Source organism: Cervus canadensis, chromosome 18, assembly GCF_019320065.1.
Source record: "Cervus canadensis isolate Bull #8, Minnesota chromosome 18, ASM1932006v1, whole genome shotgun sequence".
Classification (NCBI taxonomy): domain Eukaryota; kingdom Metazoa; phylum Chordata; class Mammalia; order Artiodactyla; family Cervidae; genus Cervus; species Cervus canadensis.
In genome coordinates, this window is record NC_057403.1 from 21,921,603 (window position 1) to 21,946,181 (window position 24,579).

The window sequence follows — 24,579 nt, forward strand, 5'->3', positions numbered from 1 at the left end:
AGAAAAGAGATGAGCCGAGATGAGAAACAGTCCACACATATAAGAGAGAGAAACAGAGGCAGAGAGAGCAGGGAGGGAGACAGAGAAATTGTCACAGAGGAACAGAGAGATGATTGACCTAACTCACCAATTCAGGTGGGCTTCCCAGGTGGTGCTAGTGGTAAAGAATCCACCCGCCAATCCAGGAGATGCAAAAGACGTGGGTCCGATCCCTAGGTTGGGAAGATATCCTAGAGTAGGAAATGACAACCCACTCCAGTATTCTTGCTGTGGATAATTCCATGGACAGAAGAGGCTGGTGGTGCTACAGTCCACGGGGTCGCAAAGAGTTGGACATGACTGAGCACATACACACACACATGCACATCAATTCAGGTACTTGAGACTCTGATATCCATGTCACTTCCTCCAATATTATGAATCATCTTCAAGGCCTTCCTAAGCACCTAAACCAGTCAATCTCCCTTTATGCATAAAACCAGTTTGAACTGTGGCTCAGCCACTTGTATGCAAAAGCTCCTTGACATAAATAGGTCCTTTCAGCTTTTGTGCTGCCTCATTCTCATGAATGCTCATGGGTGCATATGTTAGCTATTCATATATTTTCTGGACCCTAGTCTGCATAGCTCACAGTTTATAAGGAGAAATCTCCCCATAGTCAGAGCTATGGTTTTTCCAGTAGTCATGTACAGATGTGAGAGTTGGACCCTAAAGAAGGCTGAGCACCAAAGAATTGATACTTTCAAGATGTGGTGCTGGAGGAGACTCATGAGAGTCCCTTGGACTGCAAGGAGATCAAACCAGTCAATCCTAAAGGTAGTCCTGAATAGTCATTGGAAGGACTGAAGCTCCAGTACTTTGGCCTCCTGATGGGAAGAGCCAGCTCACTGGCAAAGACCCTGATGCTGGGAAAGACTGGGGGCAGGAGGAGAAGGGGATGACAGAGGATGAGATGGTTGGATGGCATCACCAACTCAATGGACATGAATTTGAGCAAATTCCGGGAGATAGTGAAGGACAGGGGAGCCTGGCTTACTGCAGTCCACGGGGTCGCAAAGAGTCGGGCAAGACTGAACAACTCAACAACAGCAACATCTCCCCCAAGAGCTTAGTAAGTTTAGCTGCTTAAAAAAAAAAAAAATGAACAGCAACTCTTTTAATGGTCTTTCGCAGGCCAGTCCATTGGACATTTGAAAATCCCTACATCTTCTCTCTCCTCTGAATTAACCTCCCATTTCTCCAAGTCCTCCCAGAAAAAAGGAGGGGAACAATTTTGGACAGTGGTGATGGGCAGAGTGACCATGGGGATTCTCATCTCTCCATCTCCGGGGTGCAGACCCTCTGCCCCTCCACCCCTCCCAGGAGGGCCAAAGCACAGACAGGCAGAGAGCCAGGCTGAGGTCGTGAGTTTATTGAGGGAGATTTAGAGCTTGTCTTGGGATCAGCCCCTGCCGCCTATGGTCTTCTTAATCCAGTCCAGGAAGCGGCAGACTTTGCTGTAGACACCAGGTTTCTCAGGCTGCCCACAGGGGTCTGATCCCCATGATGTGATGCCCTGGAGAACGCCATTGCATACCAGCGGGCCCCCAGAATCCCCCTAGAAGGGGAGAATAGAAGATTTTCACCTAAGTTGCTCAACTATTACCAGCATTTCCTGGGCTTCCCTGGTGACTCAGATGGTAAAGAATCTGCCCACAATTCAGGAGACTTGGGTTCCATTCCTGGGTCTGGAAGATCCTCTGGAGAAGGGGATGGCTACCCACTCCAGCATGCTTGCCTGGTGAATCCCCTGGACAAAGGAGCCTGGTGGGGCTACAGCCCATGGGATCACAAAGAGTCGGACGGACTGAGCAACTAAGAGAAACAAGACACCAGCATTTCCTACCATCTCTGTCACGTGATTGGTTCCCCGGCATAGGATCTTTGTATCCAGTCCAGAGAGCAGAGAGTAGCAATTGCATCAGGGAGACTGAGCTCCTCCATATTTTGGCCACCTGACGCGAAGAGCCGACTCACTGGAAAAGACCCTGATGCTGGGAAAGGCGGACATCAGGAGAAGGGGACGATAGAGGATGAGATGGTTGGATGGCATCACTGACTCAATGGACATGAGTTTGAGCAGACTCTGGAGATAGTGAAGGACAGGGGAGCCTGACGTGCTGCAGTCCATGGGGTCGCAAAGAGTGGGACACGGCTGAGAGACTGAACGGTAATGACAAGAATTCCTGGACAATCTTGAAGAGATCATCTAGTTACAAAACACAGGAGAAAGGAGCCGGGTTCTTGCGGATATACATACACCCAAGGGAAAAAGGTGGGAGTATGTGGGGAGACATTATTGTCTCTAAGCAATCATGGGGAAAAGACTAGCTTCCATAGCAGGAGCTACTCATGGAAATGATTCTGTTCTTGGCCAATAGGAAAGGGAATGATTCTATTCCTGGCCAATAGGAAAGGGAGCACTGAAGCATTGTCTTCAGGGACCAATCGTTAGCAAAGGGGGCGGGGACAAATCCAAGTGGAGCCCTGAGGACTGAACTTGCAGCCAGTAGACTAGAGAGTGCTCCATCAATGGCAAAGCCCAAGATGTGTCATCTTGAGGATGGGGAGCCCACTGAGGGAGCCCCGAAATCAACGGTGCCATCCTCTGGCCAGTTGGGAAGACAGCATTGCTCCCCAAGGAACCAGTCATAGGAGAAGTCAGCCATGCTAGGGAACGCAGTCAGGACCCGGAGAAAGGGAGCTCACTCTACGATCATCGGGAAAGTCAGCACAAACTCCAGGTGCTAACAGTGGGAAAGAGGGCAGGGAGCTTATCCTTCATGGACTTCCTTTCTCCTCCCTGCACCTTCCCCGGCTGGCAAGCGTTCCCAAGGAAACAGCAAGGACGATTCAATTATCCTGATTCCTGCGCTGTGCAGCCTCTGAACGCGCTTCCCACTTTGTAGAGACAGGGGTGCTGACTCTTTGGGATCGCCCCACTGCCAAGCCCCACATCTCTGCAAGGCGAGCGAGGGAAGAAGGGAGTTTCAGGACTTCCCCGGTGGCCCAGTGGGTAAGAATCTGCCTGCCAATGTGGGGGACTCAGGTTTGATCCCTGGCCCGGGAAGATCCCACATGCTGCAGAGGAACTAAGCCCGGGCGCCATAACTACTGAGTTCACGGGCCTAGAGCCTGTGCTCGGCAGCTCGCCTCAACGAAGAGGAAGCCCGCTGCCCCCCGCCCCCCCAACACACACACCCCCCACCCAGTTTGCTGCAACTAGAAAAAGCCCGAGCAAAGCCACGGAGACTCAGAACAGCCAGAAATAGGTAAATAAAAGAGGGAGTTTCCCAGATCACCAGCCCAGGCTGGATGCGTGAGCCAAGTGCTCGGGCCTGGTGCACTGGGAAGACCCAGAGGAAGGTGGAGAGGGAGGTGGGAGGGGGGATCGGGATGGGGAATACATGTAAACCCATGGCTGATTCATGTCAATGTATGACAAAAACCACTACAATATTGTAAAGTAATTAGCCTCCAACTAATAAAAATAAATGGAAAAAAAAGAAAAAAAAAAAAAGAGGGAGTTTCCGAAGGCACTCACCTGGCACGTGTCAGCCCCACTGCTGTCGCTGGCACAGACCATGCTATCCGTGACTTTCCCTGGGTAGGCTTTCTCACACTGCTCCTGGGGAATGATTTTTACTTCTGCACAGTTGAGAGTGTCAGGAAAATTCTCTGAGGGAGCAGAGGTTGTAAGTTGCCAGAGACAGCAATCGTTTCCCTCCATCCCTGTTGGGATCTAACCTCCTGTCTGTACACCCACAGCTGCACAGGGCTTTCTGAGACATCTCACTGGAGGGCACGTTCTCCTCTCATCACAGGAAAGCCGCAGCCCCTGCTCTTTCTTTTTCTCCACCCAGAGAAGGACCTTCGGACCCTACTGTTTGTTTCTTGCCCTGAGGTCATTTTCAAATGAAGCATCCGGTGACTGGGGGGCCTGGAAGCGCCCCTCTGTGACACCTCTGAATCTTTCCAGTCTTCCCATTCCCAGACCAGCAGGTCCTCCATCTCAGCTCGGTCCTACTTCTTCCAAATATCACCTCTTCCTAGAAGCCTTCCCTGATTATTCTAACTACAACACCACATCTCCATTACTCCCTTTCCTCTCACCTCACCCCTGTAATATTCCATTCTAGCACTTGGCTCCACCTAATATTTCATTTTATATATATTTGTTTATTGTCTATTCCCCCACCTGCATGCAACTCCACAAGGCTTTGTATGGTACAATACCTGGGGGATATCAGATGCTCACAAAATAAGTGCTGAATAGATGATGGGCACTGGAACTAGTTTTTCTTATTAACCTTTGAAAAACAGACTTCAGAGGGAAAAATTCTACCTGGTACCTCTATGTACCAGAAGATATATGCCCAGAATCTCATTTAATCCTCACATGAGCTCTTGGAAGGAGGGAGTCATTCATTCCTTCAGCCATGCATTTCTTCAACAAGTGTTTACCAAACACATACTGTATCCCAGTCACCACCCTGAACACTAGGAGAACACCATGAAGAAAACAGATATAATCTGAGCCCTCGTGGAGCTTAGAAACCTATTGGATAATTATCCCCATTTTGCAGCTGAGCAAACTGAGGTCAAGAGATGGGAAGGGACTTGCCCAGAGAAAAGGGGCAGAGCCATGATTTGAATTGACCTGCCTGATTCATGAGCAGATAGGTTTCCACAGCAGCCCATTGTTTTCTTAGGAGTCAGACAGGCAGGGACATGAAGCCTGATTTTTGCTTTCCCAGCAAATCACATCACCTCTGAGCTGAGCCCCAATCTCTTCATTGTGAAGCAGGGCAAAGGCCTCTCTGAACTCTGAAGTCCCAGAGGGAGGACCTCAGTGGAGTCCAGACTTGAGTCAAGAAAAAGGAGGGAGCTGGGTATCTAGACTGAGTGTCCTGGGGGAGAAAAGGCCTGGACTCCTGGTTGTGACGGGATCTGGGGCCAGAATCTTGGGTTCAAGATGGAGAAGAGGGAGCCTGTTTTCCTGGCCACTGAGTCCCTGTATCCCAAGTCTGTTGTGAAGATTACGTAAAACTCTGAATAACAAAATAGGGCTTCCCTGGTGGTTCAGACGGTAAAGAATCTGCCTGCCAATGCAGGAGTCCCGGGTTCAATCTCTGGGTCGGAAAGATCCCCTGGAGAAGGGAATGGCTACCCACTCCAGTATTCTTTCCTGGAGAATTCCACGGACACAGGATCCTGGCGGGCTGCAGTCCATGGGGTCGCAAAGAGTCAGGCTCGACTAGTGACGAACACTTTGACTTTCTGTGCCACAAAAAGTCTCATAACTCTCCACCTTAAAGGAGGCATGCATTCACTCATCCACTCTTCATTCATCCATCCACTTTTCTGAGCCCTATTAAACAATCTGTTTCCTTTTCCCCCCATCATGCCTATCAATATTCTGGTCTTGAAGGTTTCTAATGTGGACCACCCGTGACTGTCAACCTCACAGTCACGTTCCCTTCCTCATCTGCTCTAGAGGCAAAGCGTCACCAATGGCTTGGGGTCCACTGGGCCAACCAGCTCCTCCTCTCCCTCCCACTACCTAGGGGGCTGGTGACAGTGCCCCAGCCTGAGATGGTGCACTTCTGGCCAACTTGCGGGCAGTGATCCGCCAGCTTGATGGGCTTCACTTTGGGCCCCAGGGGTACCCGACCACGTAGCTGAATGAGCATCACGTCGTAGCTGCGGTCGTTGTTGCTGTCGTTGTAGCAGGGGTGCGGGATGGACTGAGCCACGGCCCTCTCTTGTTCTGACTCATCCTTATTCTTCAGGCTGTGCTCTCCCACGCGGACCGTGTATTTCCTGTGATGATGGGGGTGGTTGGGCACCCGGGCAGGGATCCGGGCTCCCAGCCCCCTCCTCTCTGAGACCCAAGTCCCCTCTTCTCTCAGACTTCCATTCTCAGAGACCCAGTCCCCAGCTCACCCCTCCTGAAGCGAAGCCCCAGCCCGCTCTTTCTCCACCACCTCTGCTGCAGGAATCCACTCACTTTTTTTGACAGTGGGCTGCTGTAAGAACCCAGTTGTCCGCTATGAGAACACCCCCGCAGATAAGCCGGACGCCCTGGAACAAGGCCGCCTGCCACGGCTGAGAGTGGGGCTTGCACTCCTTGCCTTCCAGCACCTTGCTCTCCTGTGCCCTCAAGTGTCCTGGAGGCAGGAGGGGGAAGTTTGGGGCAGGAAAACGCGGTGGGTTCAAACAGATACACACGCACACACCCTCCTCTGGCGTCTGCCACCCGGCTTGCACGTGCTGCTGCACAGATGCACACGTACCCTCGTGGAAGGCCATGAGTCACCAGACACGGAGTCACACACCTGAGCCTGCGTGCACCCGCCCCGGAGACGCGCGTGAATGTCTGCGCCCCTCGGCAGGCAGCCCCACTGGCTTTGGTGCGCTGCTGCAATACCCAGCAGAGACTAACACATTCCTAGCTGCCGCCACGTGTACCAGGCCTCCACCCTCTGGAAACCCCACGGGAGCTCCCGCATGTCATCTCACACTCCCCATCTCCCCACACGCCGCCACAGGCACCCACGCAGCCACCATGACGGTGTCCCCCCAGGCTCACGTGCTCCACCGATGCCTTCCGGGCCCACTCACCTGCCCAGGATTCCAGCAGCAAGAGCAGGACCATCCAGATCAAGACTGTAGCAGGTGAGGGACATCCCATGGTGGGGCCTGGGAGACGAGAGGACAGGGCTGAGCGGAGGAGGAAGGAGGAGACCAAAACCCTAGTGATCTCGGGGTTGAGGTGGGGAGAAACAAGACCCTGAACCATTCTTCTCGGTCTTGCAGGAAGCAGGAGCTGAGGACCCAGAGTCTCAGGTCTGAAGAATGAGATGGGGCTCCAGATTGCTGAATCTGAGTTGCTGGGAGCCCATGGGGTTGGATTCCCACATTCCAAGGAAGGAGGGAGTCAGGGTCTCCGACTCCTGGGTCTGAAGGAAGAACCAGCTGGGAGCTGAGACTCCCACGTCCTGGAGAGCGTGGGGCTGGGGTGCTGGTTGCTGGGTCTCCAAGGAAGAAGGGATCTGAGGTTCTGGGGGAGGGGGCAGGGGTCTGATACCCTGGGCCTGAGAACTTTGGCATCTCACCTTATAGAATTCAGGGGGCGGGGTCACCTACTGATTCGGGCCCAGAGGAAGAGCTCCCAGTGCTTCAGCACTGCGTGTCTGGTACAAGATCCTGGAGCCTTTTAACCGGAACAGCCCGCCTCCCCATCCGACTCCTCCCACCCGGGAGCCGGCAGAGCACTGAGGAACTGGAACCCTGGGTATGGCTGAGGAGAGGCTGGGGGGCTGATTGGGAAATCTAGAGGGAGCAGGGGTTGGAATCGCCAGCTCTTGAGGTCTTGGAGGGAAGGAGCTTAGTACTGTGACTCCTGGAGCTGAAACAGAAAGGAATGGGTGCCCAGACTTCTGGAGCTGAGGGAGGATGGGCTGGGGTCCTGGGCTCCTGGGTCTGAGGGAGAAGGGGGCTGGGGGTCCGGACCCCTGGGTCAGAGGGAGGAGGGGGATGGAGGCCTGGATTTGAGGTCTGAGGAAGAAGGGGCTGGAGGCAGAATTCTTAAGGTTGTTTTTTTTTTTTTTTTTTTTGGAAGGAGAAATTCGGAGCCTCGGTTTTTGTGGGAGGAGGGGGCTGCCAAAAACCTGAATGGGAGACAAGACCGTCTTCTGGGTCCCAACTTCTGAGGGCGGGGCGCCCCGCCCTCTGGCGGCCCCCTGCGAGGTCCAGATTCCGGGAAGGCAGGTTTGGGAGGCGCTGTGACCTGGTTTCCCCTTCCCCTGGGGGCGACGGGACCGGCCCAAGCAGAGCCCAGGAGCCTTGCTGCAATAGGGCTGATGGAGACAGACCTAGGCAGGACCTACTCCGGGCTTATGGGAATTGCAACGCAGCGGCCGTGTTCCCTCTCTGCCCTCTATCGCGCACCCGATGCCCATCTTTTATCCTACAAAACCGGCAGAAGGAAGGCAGGACTCCGCACGTTTAATGCAAAATTATCCCTTAGATCGGGCGGGACTGAGCCCTTCTCCCAACTTCTCTCCTCTCGGTCGTTCCCCTCCAAGATGAACACCCTGGACACGCCCAGGAAGGGGCCATGGTGCGGGATGGGGGGAGTGGGCAGAGACTGACCCACTGCCTGAGTTCCACTTGGGGGAAGGGACCCTCCAGTAAGGCGGGGTCGCTGACGAAGGAGGTGGGGCCGTAAGGGGAAATCTCATTGGACAAAGCTCTGGAGGGAGACGCTGTTTATTAATTAACTTATTTATTTGGGTCTGTGCTGGATTCTCCTTGCTGCCTGGGCATTTCTTCTGTTGTGGAGCCCCGGCTGTCTGTGCCCCAGCTTCCGTAGCTGCGGCGGGCGCGGTGGGCTCAGCAGTTGCAGGCCCTGGACTCCAGAGCGCAGGCGCAGTTGTTGTGGCTCCCGGACTTAGTTAATCCCGGGCACGTGGGATTCTTTTTCCCAGACCAAGGATCTAACCCACGTCTCCTGCCTTGACAGGCGGATTCTCTTCCCACCAGGGAAGCACCTAGAGAAGCTATTTAGTGGATGTCTTTCCCGAGGTAGACGGCAGGGGACGCTATTCTGTGGGAGCGGTGCCAGGTCCTGGTGACTCAAGAGATGCGGCCAAGAGGGACGGAGGTGTCTCCCCGCTCCTTTCAACTGGGAGGCAGCTATACAGTTCACGGGGAACCCCAGGTCTGAATATCCAGAAACTGGGAACTTGAATATCCAGAAGGCGTCTCCAGGCCAGCTGAGGCCAGGGGCGAAGACTGTCGAGACTGGAGTCTTGCAAATCCGCCAGCCCTGCACCCATCCTCCTCTCCTGGTCGTCCAAGGCTCGGGGGCTCAGTTGTTCTCCATGGTTTCTTGAATCCAGTCCAGGTAGTGGCACACGCTTGTATAGACCGCAGGGCGCTGGGGTCTCGAGCAGGGTTCCGAGCCTCCGGACACCACACCGGCCAGGGTCCCATTGCAAACCAAGGGGCCCCCAGAGTCACCCTGCACGCGTAACAAGAGCAGAGAAACGGTTAGGCCGGTCCACTCAGGACCTGACACAAGGCATTTTCTTCCTCCGAGGAAGCTTCCAGTTCCCTTCTCCTCCAGAACCCAGGCGTCCGGGTCTCCAGTCCCTCCTCCCTCAGTCCACCTGTGCGGGCTCAGTCGTGTCCAGTTGCTTTGTGACCCCATGGACTGTAGCCCGCCAGGCTCCTCTGTCCATGGAATTTTCCCAGCAAGAATACTGGAGCGGATTGCCATTTCCTCCTGCAGGGGATCTTCCCAACCCAGGGATGGAACCCATGTCTCCTGTGTCTCCTGCATTGGCAGGTGGATTCTTTACCGCTGAACCACCTGGGAAGGCCATAGATGCAGGAGTAAAATCTCATGGCCCCCACCTCCCCCTAGGACCTAGCATCGTGGATCCTAACCCCTCTTCTCCCAGGACATAGAGTCCAACCCCTAGTCCCCTCCTCTTTTAGGTCCAGGAATCCTGGCAGGACTGGTTCCCCGTCTCCCCACCCCTTCCCAGGACCCAGGTATCCCAGATCCTTCCCTGTTCTGTTCTAGGAAGTCTGGGGCTCCAACTGCCTTCTCCCCCAGGACCCCGGAGTTGCTGCAGGACACCCACCCCCATCCTTCCCAGAGCAGGTCTCACCTGGCAGGAGCCCCGGCCCCCCTCCCACAGGCCGGCGCAGAGCATGCTGTCGGAGATGTGGCCTGGGTACGCCCGACGGCAGAGCCGGGGCTCCAGGATTCTGATGTTGGCACACTGCAGCGTCAGTGGGTACTCCACTGTTGGGAAAGCAGGTCGGTAGAAGGTCAGCAGCTGTCTCCTCCCAACTCAGCACTCCCCCTCCCCCCGCTTTCCGAAGACGGACCCACTGCCCCACAGCACGAGACTCTCCAGACTCTCCAAGACAGGAACAAGTGACAGAGCAACAGAATCACAGCGTGGAGGAGAGACAGATGGGGAGGAAGGGGAGAGGGCCGCAGAGGCAGAGAAAGATGCAGAGGGCCAAGAGATGAGAAGAGATAGGTATAAAACCCACACAGGGAAAAAGAGGGACCGTGGTGGGAGACAGAGACCACTGGAGGGGAAAGAGAACTCTCAGAGGAGGCAGTGAAGAAACAGGGAGAAACAGACTCAGAGATGGGAATTCCCCGGTGGTCCAGTTGGCTAAGACTCCGCATTCCCAATGCAGGGGGCCCAGGTTCGATCCCTGCTCAGGGAGCCAGATCCCACATGCTGCGACTATGAAGGCCACGTGCTCTAGAGTGCGTGCTCCGCCTGGGTCAGCCACCACAATTAGAAGCCTGAGCATCACAGCTGCAGGGTAACTCCCCGCTCTCTGAAACCAGAGAACGCCTGCATGCAGCGACAGAAACAAATACAATAAAAAAATTTTTAAATAAATAAAGAAACAGACCAAGAGACATCCAGGGAGAAAGTAGTGAGATCAAGGGGAGGAGACGTTTACAGTGAGATAGCCGTTGGCAGAGACTGAGATAAAGACTAGATAGAGATGGGGAAGTGGGGGAGGGGCTGTCTAGGGAAACAGTGGTCCTTGGGGGTGAGATGCAGTGAACCAAAGAACCCGTGTGTTGGCTGAAGGGCACAGCCTCCACTGAATTGTGCCAAATTCTGCCCAACAGTGGTCGTTATTTTAGAAATACGGACCCAGCATTGTCAGTTTTGAATTTTTCAAGCAAATCAATAAACTTGGCTTTTGTATCACGTTGCTCAGGTTTTAACTGTTGGCAGCCACAAACTGACGTTTTTGTTTTTGTTTATTTCCATGGCCCTTTGAAAGCCAGTACTGCCGTGGGAAGCCAAATTTGACTAATGGATGTGCTGATTTCTGACTCTGAGTGACACAGACCTTATTTCGGTTCTGAGATGCATGTATTTTCACATGTAAACATCTCTGAAATCAGGATGTGCCTTCCAGTAAATGGTGTCATGCAGGGATGGATGGAGACTTCCCTGGTGGTCCAGTGGTTATGAATCCATCTGCCAGTGCAGGGAACGCGGGTTCGATCCCTGCTCTGGGAAGATTCCATTTGTGGCGGGGCAACTAAGTCCATGCACTACAACTTCTGAGCCGGCTCTCTAGAGCCTGCGAGCCGCATTCACTGAACCCATGTACCCCAGAGCCTGCGCTCCACAACAAGAGAAGTCTGCACACCACAACTAGAGAGGAGCCCCAGCTCGCCACAACTAGAGAAAGCCCTGGCACAGCAACAAAAACCAAAAATAAATAAGAAAGAATAAAATTTTTTTAAAAAGAAGATAAGTGAAAACGATTGCAAATGTGTCCTTTTAGCTATAGGTACTTCCGTGTATCTTGTAAGAAAATGATGGCTGAAACCTGTTTTTCTTTTTCTCATTCTTAGTGGGTTGTAAGATAATGGTGCATCTTATCATTCATAGCATTTAATGAAATATATGGATGCATAGATAGACGATAGACAGATAGAACATAGAGATGGAAAAGCAGAGACAGAGACAGAGAGGGGTTTCAGACTCCCGGCATGAGACATCAGGGTGTCTGCGGTGGGTGAGGCTGTACCCTTAGGACTAGACACGGCCCCCCAGCCTGAGATGAGGCACTCGGTGCCGGGGGAGACGCAGGTCTGGCTGAGGTTGAGGGGCTGCACGGCAGGGCCTAGATGTGCCTTCCGGGGCAGACGGACCAACATGATGTCATCGTTGTGGTCCTGGGCGGTGAGGTCCTGGTTGAATCCAGGGTGAGGGAAGAAGTCTGTGGCCCGGAACAGCTGCTCTGGACCCTCCCATTTCCAGAGGTGGTGCTCCCCGAGGCGGACCCACAGATACCTGTTGGACAGGTGTCAGAGGTCAAGGTGGGAGAAGGCAAGGTATCTTCTGCGCCCTGATCCTCTTTATTCTGACCACTGGGATGCTGGGTGACCCTCCACAAGCCACACACCCTCTCTGCGCCCTTGTCATCTCTACGTGACCCACAGTGCTGTGTGACTTTAAGCCAGGCACACACCCTCTCTGGGCCCCTGCCTCCCACTCCACCCCTTTGTCTGCCTCTACCTTCCTAGCTCTCCCCCAAAGCTCACACCTCTTCTTAGCCCCGTGTCGAGTGAACCACCTTCCTCTCTGCCCCACCTGGAGCCTCAGTGGTGACCTGGGTCCCCTGGAACCATGGAGGCAGGTGAGGCCTCTACCCATCACCCCACGACAGCCCTACAACCTGCACCCGCAGGTCTGGTGGCTTCTGTGGGGCGTGGCGCTGTGTCTTTCTGTGTATGTGTATGTGGAAAGGGTGGGATATGGAAAATCCCCGAGCTAGGCTCATTCGTGGCCTCAGACTTTTCCTGTCTGCTACATCCCTCATCTCTCAATGCACTTCTTCCTGAAATCCGGTCTCAAACCCTCTTCCTGCGGTGTCAGAGCCCACTTGCTCTGCTCTGGGTTCATGCCCTGGGCAACCAGGGACCCTCAGGGTGTCTACATGTCCATCCCCAACTCCTGGCCTCTGACACTAGGGACCAGGCTAATGACTGAGAACTCAGGGTTTGAAGACTGCAAGGTGTTAGCTCTGTCTTTTCCCTCTCTGTCACACTGTTGCCGTGGTTTCTGGGTCTGGGAAACCAGTCCCAACCCCACCCCACAGCCCCGACTTGTCCCTGCTCCTGAATCTCCTGCACCTCCGTATTTCTGCTTCTCCCCCTCTGTCTTTGGTACTGAAATGTGGCCATTGTTTTCCTAGCCTGATGTACAGGCCTGAGCTAAAAGAGTGGTGTATGATGGGAAATTCTCACAGAGCAGCCTGGGTAGCCCCTATGCTTCATTTCTCGAGGGAAAACATCCAACAGGAGTGATGGCCCCTTTCCCCAGATAATATAAAAAGGATTTCTGCATCAGGTAGATTCTAGAATTCTATTAGAATGCCCAGAATCTAAGATTCTAAAATTCTAAGGTTCTAATACCTTGGAAACCCACAATTTTAGAATTCTATGAGGCTCAAGCTCTAGTATCTTAAGAATTTGAGATTCTAATGTTTTTTATTTCCCTGAATCAAAAAGCCTAGGATTTTTAAATTATCTGAATTAAATCTAGGACATGAAAACCTAGGGTTCTAACATTCTGGGACAGTAAAACTAGAATTTCATCATTCTAGAAATCTAGAAATCTTTGATTTTTAGAAATGTAAAAATTTAGGTTTCAAACAGTTTGAAACTCTCGAATTCTCTTGGTTAACACTTCGGGAATTTTAGAAATCTTGAATGGTAGTATGTGGGAACAGTAAATCCACCAGATTCTAGACATGTACGAATATAATCTAGAATTCTCTTGGTTCAAGATTCTAGAATTCAACAAACCACAGTATTCTAGGACACCGCAATTCAGAAATTCTCAGACTATGAGCTTCTCTACTCAATGAACCTAGCTAGAGCACTTTGAATCTAAGATTCTAGGGTTGCGCTATCTGACACAGTGATTGAGCGCTTAAATGTGGCTAGTCCAAATGGAGATGCAACATACTTGTAAAATGCAAGCCTGGTTTCAAAGGCTTAGTATTAAGAAAAAAAGACCAAACTATGTCATTCAGAAGTATTTAAAATTGATTACATGTTGAAATAACATTTTGAGTATGGCAAGTTAAATCTGCTGTGAAAATTAATTTTACTTTTTTTTTTTTTTGTCTTTTTGGTTTCTGGTAGAAAACTTAAGCTTTCCTATGTGGTTAGGGTTAGTGCTATTTCCATTGGTTAGTGCTACTCTAGACTACTCAGATTCTACCTGTCCCTGAATCTATGTTTCTCCAATTCAGCAACATCACTAATGTACTTATTTACTTACATTAGTGTAAAATATCCTAGATGCAAGATTTTAGGAATGTACGGCTCTGGATTTTTCCAGGTCAGAGTCTAGGCATCTAGGAGTCTGAGTGAGTGAAGATGATCAGTAATGTCCAACTCTGCGACCCCATGGATTATAGCCCACCAGGCTCATCTGTCTATGGAATTTTCCAGGCAAGAATACTGGAGTGGGTTGCCTTCCCTTCTCCAGGGGATCTTCCCGACCCAGGGATAGAACCAGGTCTCCTGCTTTGCAGGCAGATTCTTTATGGTGTGAGCCACCAGGGAAGCTCATCTAAGAGTCGAAGTTTCAAAATCTACACCCTGAGGACCAGCTTCTCTAGGATGCTAGAATTTAGAGTCAACTCTCCGTCATTCTAGAAGTTGAACTTGGGGAACAGAAGTGGAGGCTCGGCGCTTCCTGCCCACAGCTCCCTCCCTCCTCTACAGAGGTCCCCGGCCCTCTCTCTCTTTCCTGACCTCCAGCCGGGTCCAGGTCACTCACCGTTTGCGGCAGTGGGCAGCTGTGAGCAGCCAGCGGTCACTGATGAGGGTCGCCCCGCAGAAGAGGTGGGTGAGGTAGAACAGCCCAGCCTGCCAGGGCTGCGAGTTGGGGCGACATTCCTTGGCCCCGATGGCTCGGGTGTCTGCCCAGCCCTGCCCTGGGGTGGGGACGGGAGGCAGGAGGGTTATCAGAGAGCCAGGTGGGAGGGCTCGGGGAGAGAGGCTAGACAGAGGGCCTGATGGAAGGGTCCCGGTGGGGGGCCATGGAGGGGAGCATGATGGCGGGAACCTCACCTTCCAGGAGCGAGAGCAGAGCGCAGAGGAATCCCAGCCTCATGACCTCTGGGGTGCCTGGATCTCCAAGCCTCTGCTCTGTGTCCCTGCTTCTTTATGGTAAGCCATACTGTCTTCCTCCTTGGGGCCGCCCCATGATTAATCTGGGTTGGGACATGTCCTGGGGAGGAGGGGGAAGCCCAGGGGCCTTGACTGGGGGCCGTGGGGAGGCAGACCGCACCGGTAGACCCTTTGTCAGGATGAGCACCATCAGGGGTCTGGCGCAATGGGGGAGGGGCCGTGGGTGAGACAGTCCTTCTCAGGTGGGTTCTCCGGAGAGGGCAGCCCTGATTCGCCCTGACTTCGGGGTGGCAGCATCCAGTTACAGGATATTCTGTGGCCTGGAGGAGGAAGAGAGAAAGGAGGAAGATCCCTAAGGCGGAGTCTTAGGGTGGAAGCAAGTTCATTTTGAATGAAGTTGCAGTGGGCTGGGACCAATGCACTCGGCAGGCTGGAGTGTTACCTAGCAAGACCTCCAGGGAATCAGGCTAGGAGTAGGAGAAAGAATCAGGACTCAGATGGAAGAAGGCAAACTAGCCGGCAGGATAGGGGTGAGGTAGGGAAAGAGGGAGAAAGAAAAAAAAAACAAAAAACAGGGAGACAAAGACACTCAAGAATGCAGCGAGAAAAAGAAAAAGAGACAGAAACGCTGTCTGGAGTGGCAGAGACCACAAAGGGAGCTGCACACCCACAGAACCCTCCCTGGCACCGGGGCTTGGGCCCCTTCCCACGAGGATAAAGGCCTCTCCCAGGAGGTTGAGAAATATGATCCCATCTGGGTTAACCTACTTTTGTCATAACCTACTTCCGTTTCCACATCTCTACCACCCCAAAGATCCAGGTGCCCAACCTAGCTGGTACTAAACACTTTTCCTATTAATACCACCAGATCTTGGCTAAGTCCTGAGAACATGGTCTTGTTTCTTTTCTACCCATCTCCTTCTTTCCAGTGTCCTTTGTATCATGCCATCTTCCCTGCCTCTCTCCCCATCCCTCCTTCTCACCAGATGAGCAGTCCCTTGAGGGCCAAGCCCAGATCTGACTCATTTCTGTGTTCCTCGCATCACCCTGTTCAAGGGTGGGCTCATGGGAGGCCTCAGGAGATGTTAATTGAATGAGTGAATGTCTTTCTCTATATCCTTCTTAGTAGTGAACTCCTACTCATCCTTCACAACCCAACCTAAATGCCCCCTCCTCCAGGAAGTCTTCTCTGATTCCTCCAGGCAGAGTACATCTTTTCCACACTGGGCACTTCCACCCTGGCCCTTCTACATTCTGTTGCTGTAAGACTCATGATTAAGCTGGGTCTGGGCTCCCTTGAATGTGTACACCTCACCAGGATGTAGTGGTTTGGAGCATGGACTCTGGAACTGGACCATTTGGGTCCAAATCTCAGTGCTGGTAATTGTTAAGTGTGTGATCTTGGGCAAGTCACTGAACCTCTCTCAGTTGCTCCATCTACTAAGTAGCAATAATAACACAAACTGGGGTTTGTGGGAGGATTAACACATATGAAGCACAACAGTGGTAGGCTTTCAATGAACATGCCTGTCCCCCTTCTACAGAGCCCTGCACTGCCTCCATCATAATACAGATCATCCATGACTACAGTTGCCTTATATTTTCTGCAGACTGGGAGGTCCTTGAGACCAGAGACTGAACACCCACTCTGTGCTAAGTGCCATACTAACTGCTTTAAAGAATATTTTGATAGCTAGCTTTTTTTGACTATTTATTCTTTGCTGGCAGTTAGGTCAACATTTCATGTATGTTTTCTCACTACATTCTCACAAGAGTCTAACTAATCTCTATTTCACAGTGGAGATAGCTGAGGCAGAGATAGCACTCAAGTATTTTGCTCAAGTCACACAGTGAGTTACAGAAATATATTTCCTTCTCTACTTGGTGAACTCCTACTTATCCCTTAAAAGCCCATGCATATGTCCCCTCATCTGAGAAGCCTTCCCTGATTCCTTCAGAAGGAGTCTTCAGGCCCTCTTGGGAAACCCTGGGCCTTCTTCTGTTACAGCATTGATCATTTTGTGTTATTTGTTAATTTGGCAATGCGTTGAATGCCTTGTGTGTGTCAGGCATCAGACTAGGTGCTTAGAAAACCACAGTGAATAAATTAGAGTCCTTGCCCGAATTGACTGGGTGAGGGGAAGGAGACAGACCATTACGGAGTAAACAGATACTGAGATCATTTTTGCTATAACAAGTGCTGCAAAAGAAATACACAGAGCAATGGATTAGTGACCAGTGCGGAGGTTTACAGTGGGGAGAAGCTTTCAGCCAGGGAAATCCTGGAAGGCCTCCTTGAGGAAGTGACTTTGAACAGGGACCTGAATGACAAGAATGTAAGGCTTGCCTGTCTCCTGGACCAGGCTAGCAGCTCCTTGAGGGTAAAGCCTAGTCTGATTCATCTCCAGGACCTGGCATGGCACACAGCTCAATAAACACTTATGATGTGACTAAAGGAATGGGTGAATTGCCTTTAAAAATGAATCGAGTTTTCGAGTTCCCACCTTCTTCACTCTGATTCTTGCATAATAAGCTCAACTGATATGCCTCATTGGCGTTTCCTGGGTGTGCTAATAGGGGTGGGGAAACGGTGGAAGAGAGCTGTGTAGACTCTGTTCAAACGCTGTGCCCCAGTCTTCCATGGGATCTGTGGGGGTGCGGGGTAGGGGCCTTGTGGTCACCACTGTGTTCTCAGCACGCAGTAGTGAGCCTGCCATACAACTGGTGCTCAATAAACTGATGTTGGAAAGAGAAAACAAAATAACCTATGCAGGTTAGGAAACTTCTATTGTGCATGTGTTCCACTTGTGTTACCACTCTAAAGTCCAGGCTCAGTGGAGGAGACACCCAGACTTCTGTTAGCTTTGCTTGGATTCTGTGTATAATAGCCCCTGTTCTATGCGCTCAGTTATGTCTGACTCTCTGTGACCCCATGGACTGTAGCGCGCCAGGCTCCTCTGTCTGTGGGATTCTCCAGGCAAGAATACTGAAGTGGGTTGCCATCTCCTCCTCCAGGGGATCTTCCTGACCCCGGGATTGAACCCGTGTCTCCTGCATTGGCAGGTGGATTCTTTACCATAAGCACCACCTGGGAAGTCACATTTAGCCCCTAGCATGGGAATATTTGCACAGAGACAGTATCAGGGAGAGGATAAGAATCCCCTCATCCCAAATTTTCAGGGCAAAAAGCTCAAAGCCAATTTAGGGGAGGGGAGGGGAGGGGGGGGGGGGGGGGGGGAGGGGAGGGGAGGAGATGGAGTTGGAATGTCTGGTTGTTGGATCAGCCAATGAGAATGGAGATGTGGTATAGAGATGGAATTGGATGGGGATGGATCTAACCAAGAAACCAAAACATTTCCCTTAAATTTCAGAGGGCTTCTTTGCATAAACTTAGCAACTGAGATAAGGGAGGGGTCCTCTGGTCTTAGAGGCTCAGATGCCTGTAAGGTGAGGTCCCTTGAGTTTCCGTGGCCCCAGCAAGGCACGGAAGGTACCAGATGACTCAGAGACAGCCCAGGTCCTGGGACAGGAGGAACAGGTGTTGGGTGGACCCCAACATGGGAAACAGTGGGAGGGAAGAAGGAAGTGGTTAAGGGGTGCTCTACAGAACTTGACAGGAAGAAATGTGATTATCCCATCAGTCCTGATAGACGGGGCTGGGAACGCAAAGGGTGGTTAGGATTAGAGGCTACCTCTGTGCTTTTCTCCCCAGGTCACAAAAATCACACACATGCCCACCAGGACCTGGTGCCATTTAGTCAGAGTTCACCACCCACCATGTTAATACTTGACGTGGCAATTTCCATGACAATCTACACGCACATGTTATAGTCTCCTCATGACACGTTTTATGAGGTAAGCACTTCATTGTTCCGGTTTTCCAAGTGAGGATAAACTGAGGCTCAGAGAAGGTACTTGGCTTGCCCAAGGTCACACAGCAGGTAGCAGTGAAGAAGGCCAGGTCGGGTGATGGATAACTTCTCTCAGAGACTAGTGACTACCATCTTCATTTCTCATGAACAAAACTTGGCCAGCGCTTTCTGCATCTTGGCCACCGCTGTCTGCATCTCAGCTTCAGCGCGGGCAGAGAGCAGCAGTGGGCAGGGGGTGTGAGGAAAGAGGAGAGATGTTAGCAGGTGTGCATGGGTGGCAGAAATTTGAGTGGGGCAGGGGGAGAGCCCAGCCCAGATGGAGGAAGGCAGAGGAAGAAGGCAGGTGGAGAAGGAGTTGCAGGGCATCCTGGGTCAGTTGGAGCGGATGGTCTTCTCTATCCAAGAGCGGTACTTGCAGATCTGCGTGTAGACAGCTGGATGCTGGGCGGAGCCGCAGGGGTAAACGCCCCATGAAAGGATGCCCTGCAGGGTCTCGTCACAGACCAGAGGGCCACCAGAGTCACTCTGGGAGTGGGAGGGAGGAAAGATCAAATAAATACACCAACGGAAAGGCTGCCACCTAGGGGTCTGGGGTAGTGATGGGGAAGGGAAGGGTCGGGTAGGGTTGGAGCTGGGTTGGGATAAAGCTGAGGCTGGGGTGGGGTTGAGGTGGGATGGGGTGGGGATGAAGTTGGAGATACGATGGCGATGGCGCCATGTCATTCATGGTAGGTGAGGGATGGAGCAGGTTCTAGAGATAAGGCTGGGGTTGGACTTTAGGAGGGCTTCCCAGGTAGCACTAGTGGTAAAGAACCCGCCTGCCAAGGCAAGAGACGTAAGAGATGTGCGTTTAGTCCCTGGGTTGGGAAGATCCCCTGGAGGAGGGCATGGCAACCCACTCCAGTATGAGAATCCCACGGACAGAGGAGCCAGGAGGGCTACAGTCCATAGGGTTGCAAAGAGCTGGACACGAATGAAACAACTTAGCACATGGGCATTTAGGAATGGCTTGAGGATGGGGAGGTGGCTTAGGATGGGGTAGGAAGGGGTTGGGAGAAGAAAATGGCAACCAGCTCCAATATTCTTGCCTGGGAAACTCCATGGACAGAGGAGCCTGGAGGGCTACGGCCCATGGGGTGGCAGAGTCAGACATGACTGAGCAACGCATACAGGATGGGGAGACGGGCTTGGGCGTGGACTTGGAGACAGGGTTGGGCATGAGAAGGTGGACACAAGGAAGTAGAGTTGAACATGGGGTTGATGTTGGGGTAGCAGTGGGATAGTGCTGGACGTGGGGAGGAAATTGGGCTGGGAGTAGGGGGTGTCTGTTTTCCCATAGCCTCCCTGTCCTGCTCCCACCAGTCAGAGACCCTCCCTGGCCAGTCTGTACCTGGCAGGGGTCCTGGCCCTGATCCAGTCCTGCACACATCATGTTGCTGGTGATCACGCCGGGATAGAAGACTTCACACTCCTTAGGGCTCAGGATAGTGACCCTGGAGCAGCTCAGGCCCTTGTTGTACTTCACTGATGGGAGAAAGCATCGGGTAACCCTGGGGCCCCGGCCCCCAGTGCCCCAGGCCCCAGGAGTCCCGACACCCAGACCGTGCCCCTCCCAGGCCCCAGACTCCCAGCCTCTCCTCCGTCCAGGAGTCCTGGCCCCGCTTCCTCCTTCCCCGAGATTCAGGCCCCCCCGGGGCCCCTGGCTCTTGCCTCTCCGGGAGGAAGTGGTGGCCCAGCCGGCGATCTGGCACTGGTCCCCGGGCTGCGTGCAGCGGAAGGGCAGGCGCAGGGGCCGCACTCGAGGCCCCGGCACCACAGGCCTGCCAAGCTTCAGCAGCATGAGGTCGTGCTCATCCGTGCGCCTCGGCAGGATGGGGCCCGAGCCCTGCTGGTACTTGGGGTGGACGATAGGACGAGAGGTCCGGCGCAGCTGTTCGCCCTGCAGCAGCAGCAGGTGGTCATCCCCGACTCGAGCCCACAGGGGCCTGGGGAGGGAAGATCCTTCATCGGGACTGGGGCTGAGCCCTGAGTCCCTGGGAAGGAGGGTACAGGCATTGGGGTCGGGGGGGGACTCTTGAGTCCTGGCAGGGGAGGGGGCTGGGGCTGGGACTCTAGGGTCTGAGGGAGGAGGGGCTGGGGGCCTAGATTCTTGGGTCTAGGTGGAGGGGGCTGGGACTCCTAGGTCTGAGGAAGCAGTGTGTAGGGGAGAAGGGAACTGGAGACCTGAGGTGGGAGGCATGGGGAGGTGTGACCACGGGTTTGGGTCCCTAAGTTCTGCAGGATTTGAGGGCAGAGGGTCTCCATGGGTAACCTACTCTTTTCTTCCTCCTTCACTGAGGACTCACAAGGTGAATAACTTCTTTTAGTTCTAAAGTCCTAACCACACTAGACCCCAACTTCTGTCTGCTGCACAAAACTGTCTACACCTAAATGGAAACCCCTGATGTTGGGAAAGTTTGAGGGCAGGAGGAGAAGGGGACAACAGAGGATGAGACGGTTGGATAGCACCATCGACTCAATGGACATGAGTTTGAGCAAACTCCAGGAGATAATGAAGGACAGGGAAGCCTGGTGTGCTGCAGTCCATGGGGTCACAAACTGCCCGACATGACTTAGGGACTGAACGACAAAAACAGGAAAAATGGAACCCTAAGAGATTCGGCTGGGCAGTGGCTCTGGATGGGCCCAGAAACGCTGAGAAAGACCACACTGCCCCCTCGTGGTCACAGCACAACTCCACCTCTCCTCCTACAGGAAGCCCTCCAGGACTGCCCCCACGTGGAGCTGGCAGGCCCATACCCTCACGTGCTCCCGCCCCTCCCTGCCACCCCCGCCCCCCGGGGCCTGTCTCCCCAGCCCCTCCGTAGAGCCCCAGAGGAGCTTCCCCTACTTATTGTTCCCGCAGTGTGCAGCGGTGAGCACCCAACTCCTGTCCACCAGGACGCCGGCGCAGTGGAACGAGAGGCCATTGAAGAGGGACACCTGCCAGGGCTGCGAGCCGTGAGCGCACGGGGCGCCGGAGGCCACGACGCGGGAGCTTGTGTCGTTTGCGGGGAGCAGCAGAGCCTCCGAGACTGGAGAAAGAAAGCAGGTGGGGGTCGGAGCAGTCAGGGCAGTATGGCCAGCACTGGGTTTGGGATCTGAGTGGGGCCATAGGACGGGGCTTTTTCGGGAGTGGTGGTGCACAGCCTGAACCCGACGGCGTGTGTGGGAATTGGCTGTCCCGAAGCAACCGAATGGAAGTGGGCGGAGAACGGCGTGAGAGGGGAAAGGAGACCTAAGGGGCCTCCCCTGGTGGCTCAGACAGGAGAGAATCTGCCTGCAAGGCAGGAGACTCGCGTTCGATCCCTGGGTCGGGAAAATCCCCTGGAGGACGCGATGGCAACCGAGTCCAGGATTCATGCCTGGGAAATCCCGTGGACAGAGGAGCTTGGCGGGCTACAGTGCATGATGACTGAGCGACTGACACTTTCACTTTCACTTGCAAGGAGACCGAAGAGGCTGATTCTGGAGGAGTGAGGAGTGAACCGAGTACAGGACAAGGTCAGGAATACAAGGAGGCGGGGCTAGGGGCGTGGCCAATGGGGCGTGGCCAATGGGGCGTGGCGAAAGGGGCGGGGATAGAACTCTGCGCTGCGGGGGTGAAAATTAGGGTTGGGTGGGTGAAAGTTAGTTAGAAGGGGTGAGGGCAAAATACTGTAAAAGCAAGGCTTGGGATAGGGACTCCCCTGTTGGTCCGGTGACTGAGACTCCACACTCCCAATGCAGAGGGCGTAGGAGTTCAGTCCCTGGAGGGAACTAGATTCCACAGCCTTCAACTAAGAGTTCGCCAGCAGCGACTGAAGATCCCACACGCCAAAGCTAAAAAGATGCCCCAACTAAAAGTTGCAGCTGTGTGCTGCAACTAAGACCCGGCGCAGCCAAATAAATAAATACATATTAAAAAAAAAAAAGACTTGGGATTAAAATAGGGCGGAGTAAGAAGGGGCGGGGAGGGGAAAGGCGAGGACAAAGTGGCGGGTGTACTGATCCTAGCGGAGTGAAAAGCGTTGGGATAGCTAGGGCGGAGTTAGAAGAGGGGCGGGTCTAATTTGGGGCCGGGCCTTTCCGGACCGGTGAGTGAGTGCTGGGGGTCCCAAGGGGAGGAGAAGTGCGCAACAGGTTTGGTTTTAACAGCCCACTCTCCCATCGCCTCCCCGCCACCCGCCCGCTGCTCACCCCATTCCCCGGCGGCCCCCTCCAAGCCTGGTTCCCCGCCTCACCCCAGAATTGCGCCATCAGTAGCGGCAGCAGCAGCTTCCCCAGGCCGCCCTGAGCGCCGGAGGCGGCGGAGAGGTGGAGATGTGGAGGTCTCATGGCCAGGACCTAGGCTGGGGAGGAGCAGCGATGCGGGCAGTTCAAAACACTTGCCGGATCCGAGACCCCCACCTTGCCTGCCCGTCCGCGCATCCTGGGCCACCCCAACCGGCAGGGACCCGTTTAACCTAAGGTCGACCGGCGCAGGGGTGGGTAGCCTGGCGATTCGGGCCTGAACCGCCAGTGATGGGCCCAATTACCCTAATGACGCCCCTCTGGCGTCCTCCCTCACTCCCCGTCCCACGCCCGAGGGCAGCGCCCTCCCGGGCCGGGCTGGCCCGGGCTGGCCCGGGTGCCAACCTTTCGGCGCTTCGAGTTCCTGCCCTCCTTCATATAAATGGGCTGGAGCTTCGAGGCTCAGAGGATAAAGAGGATAAAGAAGCTGAGTCTCCAACAAGTCTCCTACCCGCCACCCGAAGGTGCCCACCTGGGCTCTGGCGACCCACCCCCACCAAGGTGAGGTGCGTGCCACTCACCTGGGAGCCGTGGAGGGGAAGACGTGCCTCAGCCCTGCCGTGTGGGCCGCTGGACTCCTCTGCCAAGGGACCCCTGGGCAGGCCTCCCCTTTTAACCCCGAACAGCCTGTTTCCCCACCCTCCCCCCAGGGAGGTACCCACTCCCTATCCCTCTCCCTAATTATGCAGTGGGTGAGGCTGGGCCCCAGATTCCTGCTTTGGGAGGGGCCCGGGAATACAGGCTTCTCCTAGTGCCTGAAACACCCTTTCAGAACTTGGATTTCGTGGGGTTTCCCCAGGTCCGGTGTTCCCAGAAGCTTTCTTAGGTGAGGAGAGAGGGGGGCCACATCCCCAGAAGTTCCCCGGGGGTCACTGGCATAGCGTTGGAGACAGATGACTGTAAGCAGAGAGAGAGAGGGAAATAAGTAAACAGGGAAATGCATACCGAGAGTGACGTAATGAGAAAAGCCGGACGGCTGACCTGGAAAGAGGGAAGCAGAGCGATAAGACAGATGGAAAGAAAAAGAGTGGGAGCAAGAGACAGACAAAAGGAAAAGAATGCACAAAGAGGCAGGTGCGGACACAGAGGGATGCTCTGTGCCTGGGCGCGCACCCGTCCACAGCCAGAGTGGTGTCCTTGTGTGTCCCGGCCCCGGTGTGTAGGGGGAGGTTCCGCACCCTGTGCGGTCACTTCCTATCCTTCCTGCCACCTGCGTGTCTCCAGGTGACAGACAGGCCCATGAGTCACAGGAGGCCAAAAGCTGCAAGGGGCATCCCACGACACTTCAGCCAACTCCCTCATTTCGGGTGAGGAATGGGAGGCTCAGAGAGGGCAGTGACTCACGGGAGGCCACGCAGCAAGGTCCACTTAACCACCCAGAGGCCCCAGTTCCAGCTCTGAGTTCTGACTCCTCCTGCCAACCACCTCCCCTGCCAGGTGAGCAGAATGTGAGGCGAGAGCTACTTCTGGACTCTTTGTGACGCTTCTTCTCCAACAAGAAGTGGGTTAATTCCAGAGGTAGCCCAGCTCTGTGCCCTCCAACTGAACTTTCTGCCGCAATGGAGAGGCTCTGTATTTGCTATCAAATGCAGTAGCCACCCGCCACATGTGGCTACAGAGGTTTTGACATGCGACGAG

The 24,579-nt window shown here is 53.8% G+C and overlaps 3 protein-coding genes and 1 long non-coding RNA gene across 6 annotated transcripts; 1 reads left to right on the forward strand and 3 right to left on the reverse strand.

The window, feature by feature from the left end:
• Positions 1-1,389: 1,389 nt before the first annotated feature.
• On the reverse strand, positions 1,390-7,287 carry KLK8 (kallikrein related peptidase 8). Of its 3 annotated transcripts, none has more exons than XM_043437764.1 (6): positions 7,158-7,287; positions 6,664-6,741; positions 6,050-6,209; positions 5,714-5,862; positions 3,584-3,717; positions 1,390-1,597 (listed from the first exon to the last, which is right to left on the reverse strand). In XM_043437764.1, exons 2-6 carry the CDS (start codon positions 6,731-6,733, stop codon positions 1,442-1,444), a joined length of 669 nt encoding a protein of 222 aa, XP_043293699.1. In that variant the 5' UTR covers positions 6,734-6,741; positions 7,158-7,287; the 3' UTR covers positions 1,390-1,441. The 3 variants fall into 3 exon arrangements, with proteins under 3 accessions (XP_043293699.1, XP_043293698.1, XP_043293700.1); XM_043437763.1 differs by having other exon boundaries at positions 5,603-5,862; XM_043437765.1 differs by lacking the exons at positions 6,664-6,741; positions 7,158-7,287 and having other exon boundaries at positions 5,603-5,862; positions 6,046-6,190.
• Positions 7,288-8,281: 994 nt separating this feature from the next.
• KLK9 (kallikrein related peptidase 9) lies at positions 8,282-14,830 on the reverse strand. Its single transcript, XM_043437766.1, has 5 exons — positions 14,699-14,830; positions 14,406-14,562; positions 11,638-11,903; positions 9,723-9,859; positions 8,282-9,067 (listed from the first exon to the last, which is right to left on the reverse strand). The coding sequence occupies exons 1-5, from the start codon at positions 14,739-14,741 to the stop codon at positions 8,915-8,917; spliced, it is 756 nt and encodes a 251-aa protein (XP_043293701.1). The 5' UTR covers positions 14,742-14,830; the 3' UTR covers positions 8,282-8,914.
• Positions 14,606-22,864, forward strand: LOC122421609. Its single transcript, XR_006263525.1, has 4 exons — positions 14,606-14,797; positions 21,536-21,721; positions 22,119-22,173; positions 22,399-22,864. It is a non-coding gene; the product is annotated as an uncharacterized LOC122421609 (long non-coding RNA).
• KLK10 (kallikrein related peptidase 10) lies at positions 18,584-23,620 on the reverse strand. The gene is made up of 6 exons (XM_043437762.1): positions 23,463-23,620; positions 22,893-23,000; positions 21,521-21,704; positions 20,341-20,615; positions 20,021-20,154; positions 18,584-19,155 (listed from the first exon to the last, which is right to left on the reverse strand). Exons 2-6 carry the CDS (start codon positions 22,984-22,986, stop codon positions 19,003-19,005), a joined length of 840 nt encoding a protein of 279 aa, XP_043293697.1. The 5' UTR covers positions 22,987-23,000; positions 23,463-23,620; the 3' UTR covers positions 18,584-19,002.
• Between the last annotated feature and the right edge of the window lie 959 nt (positions 23,621-24,579).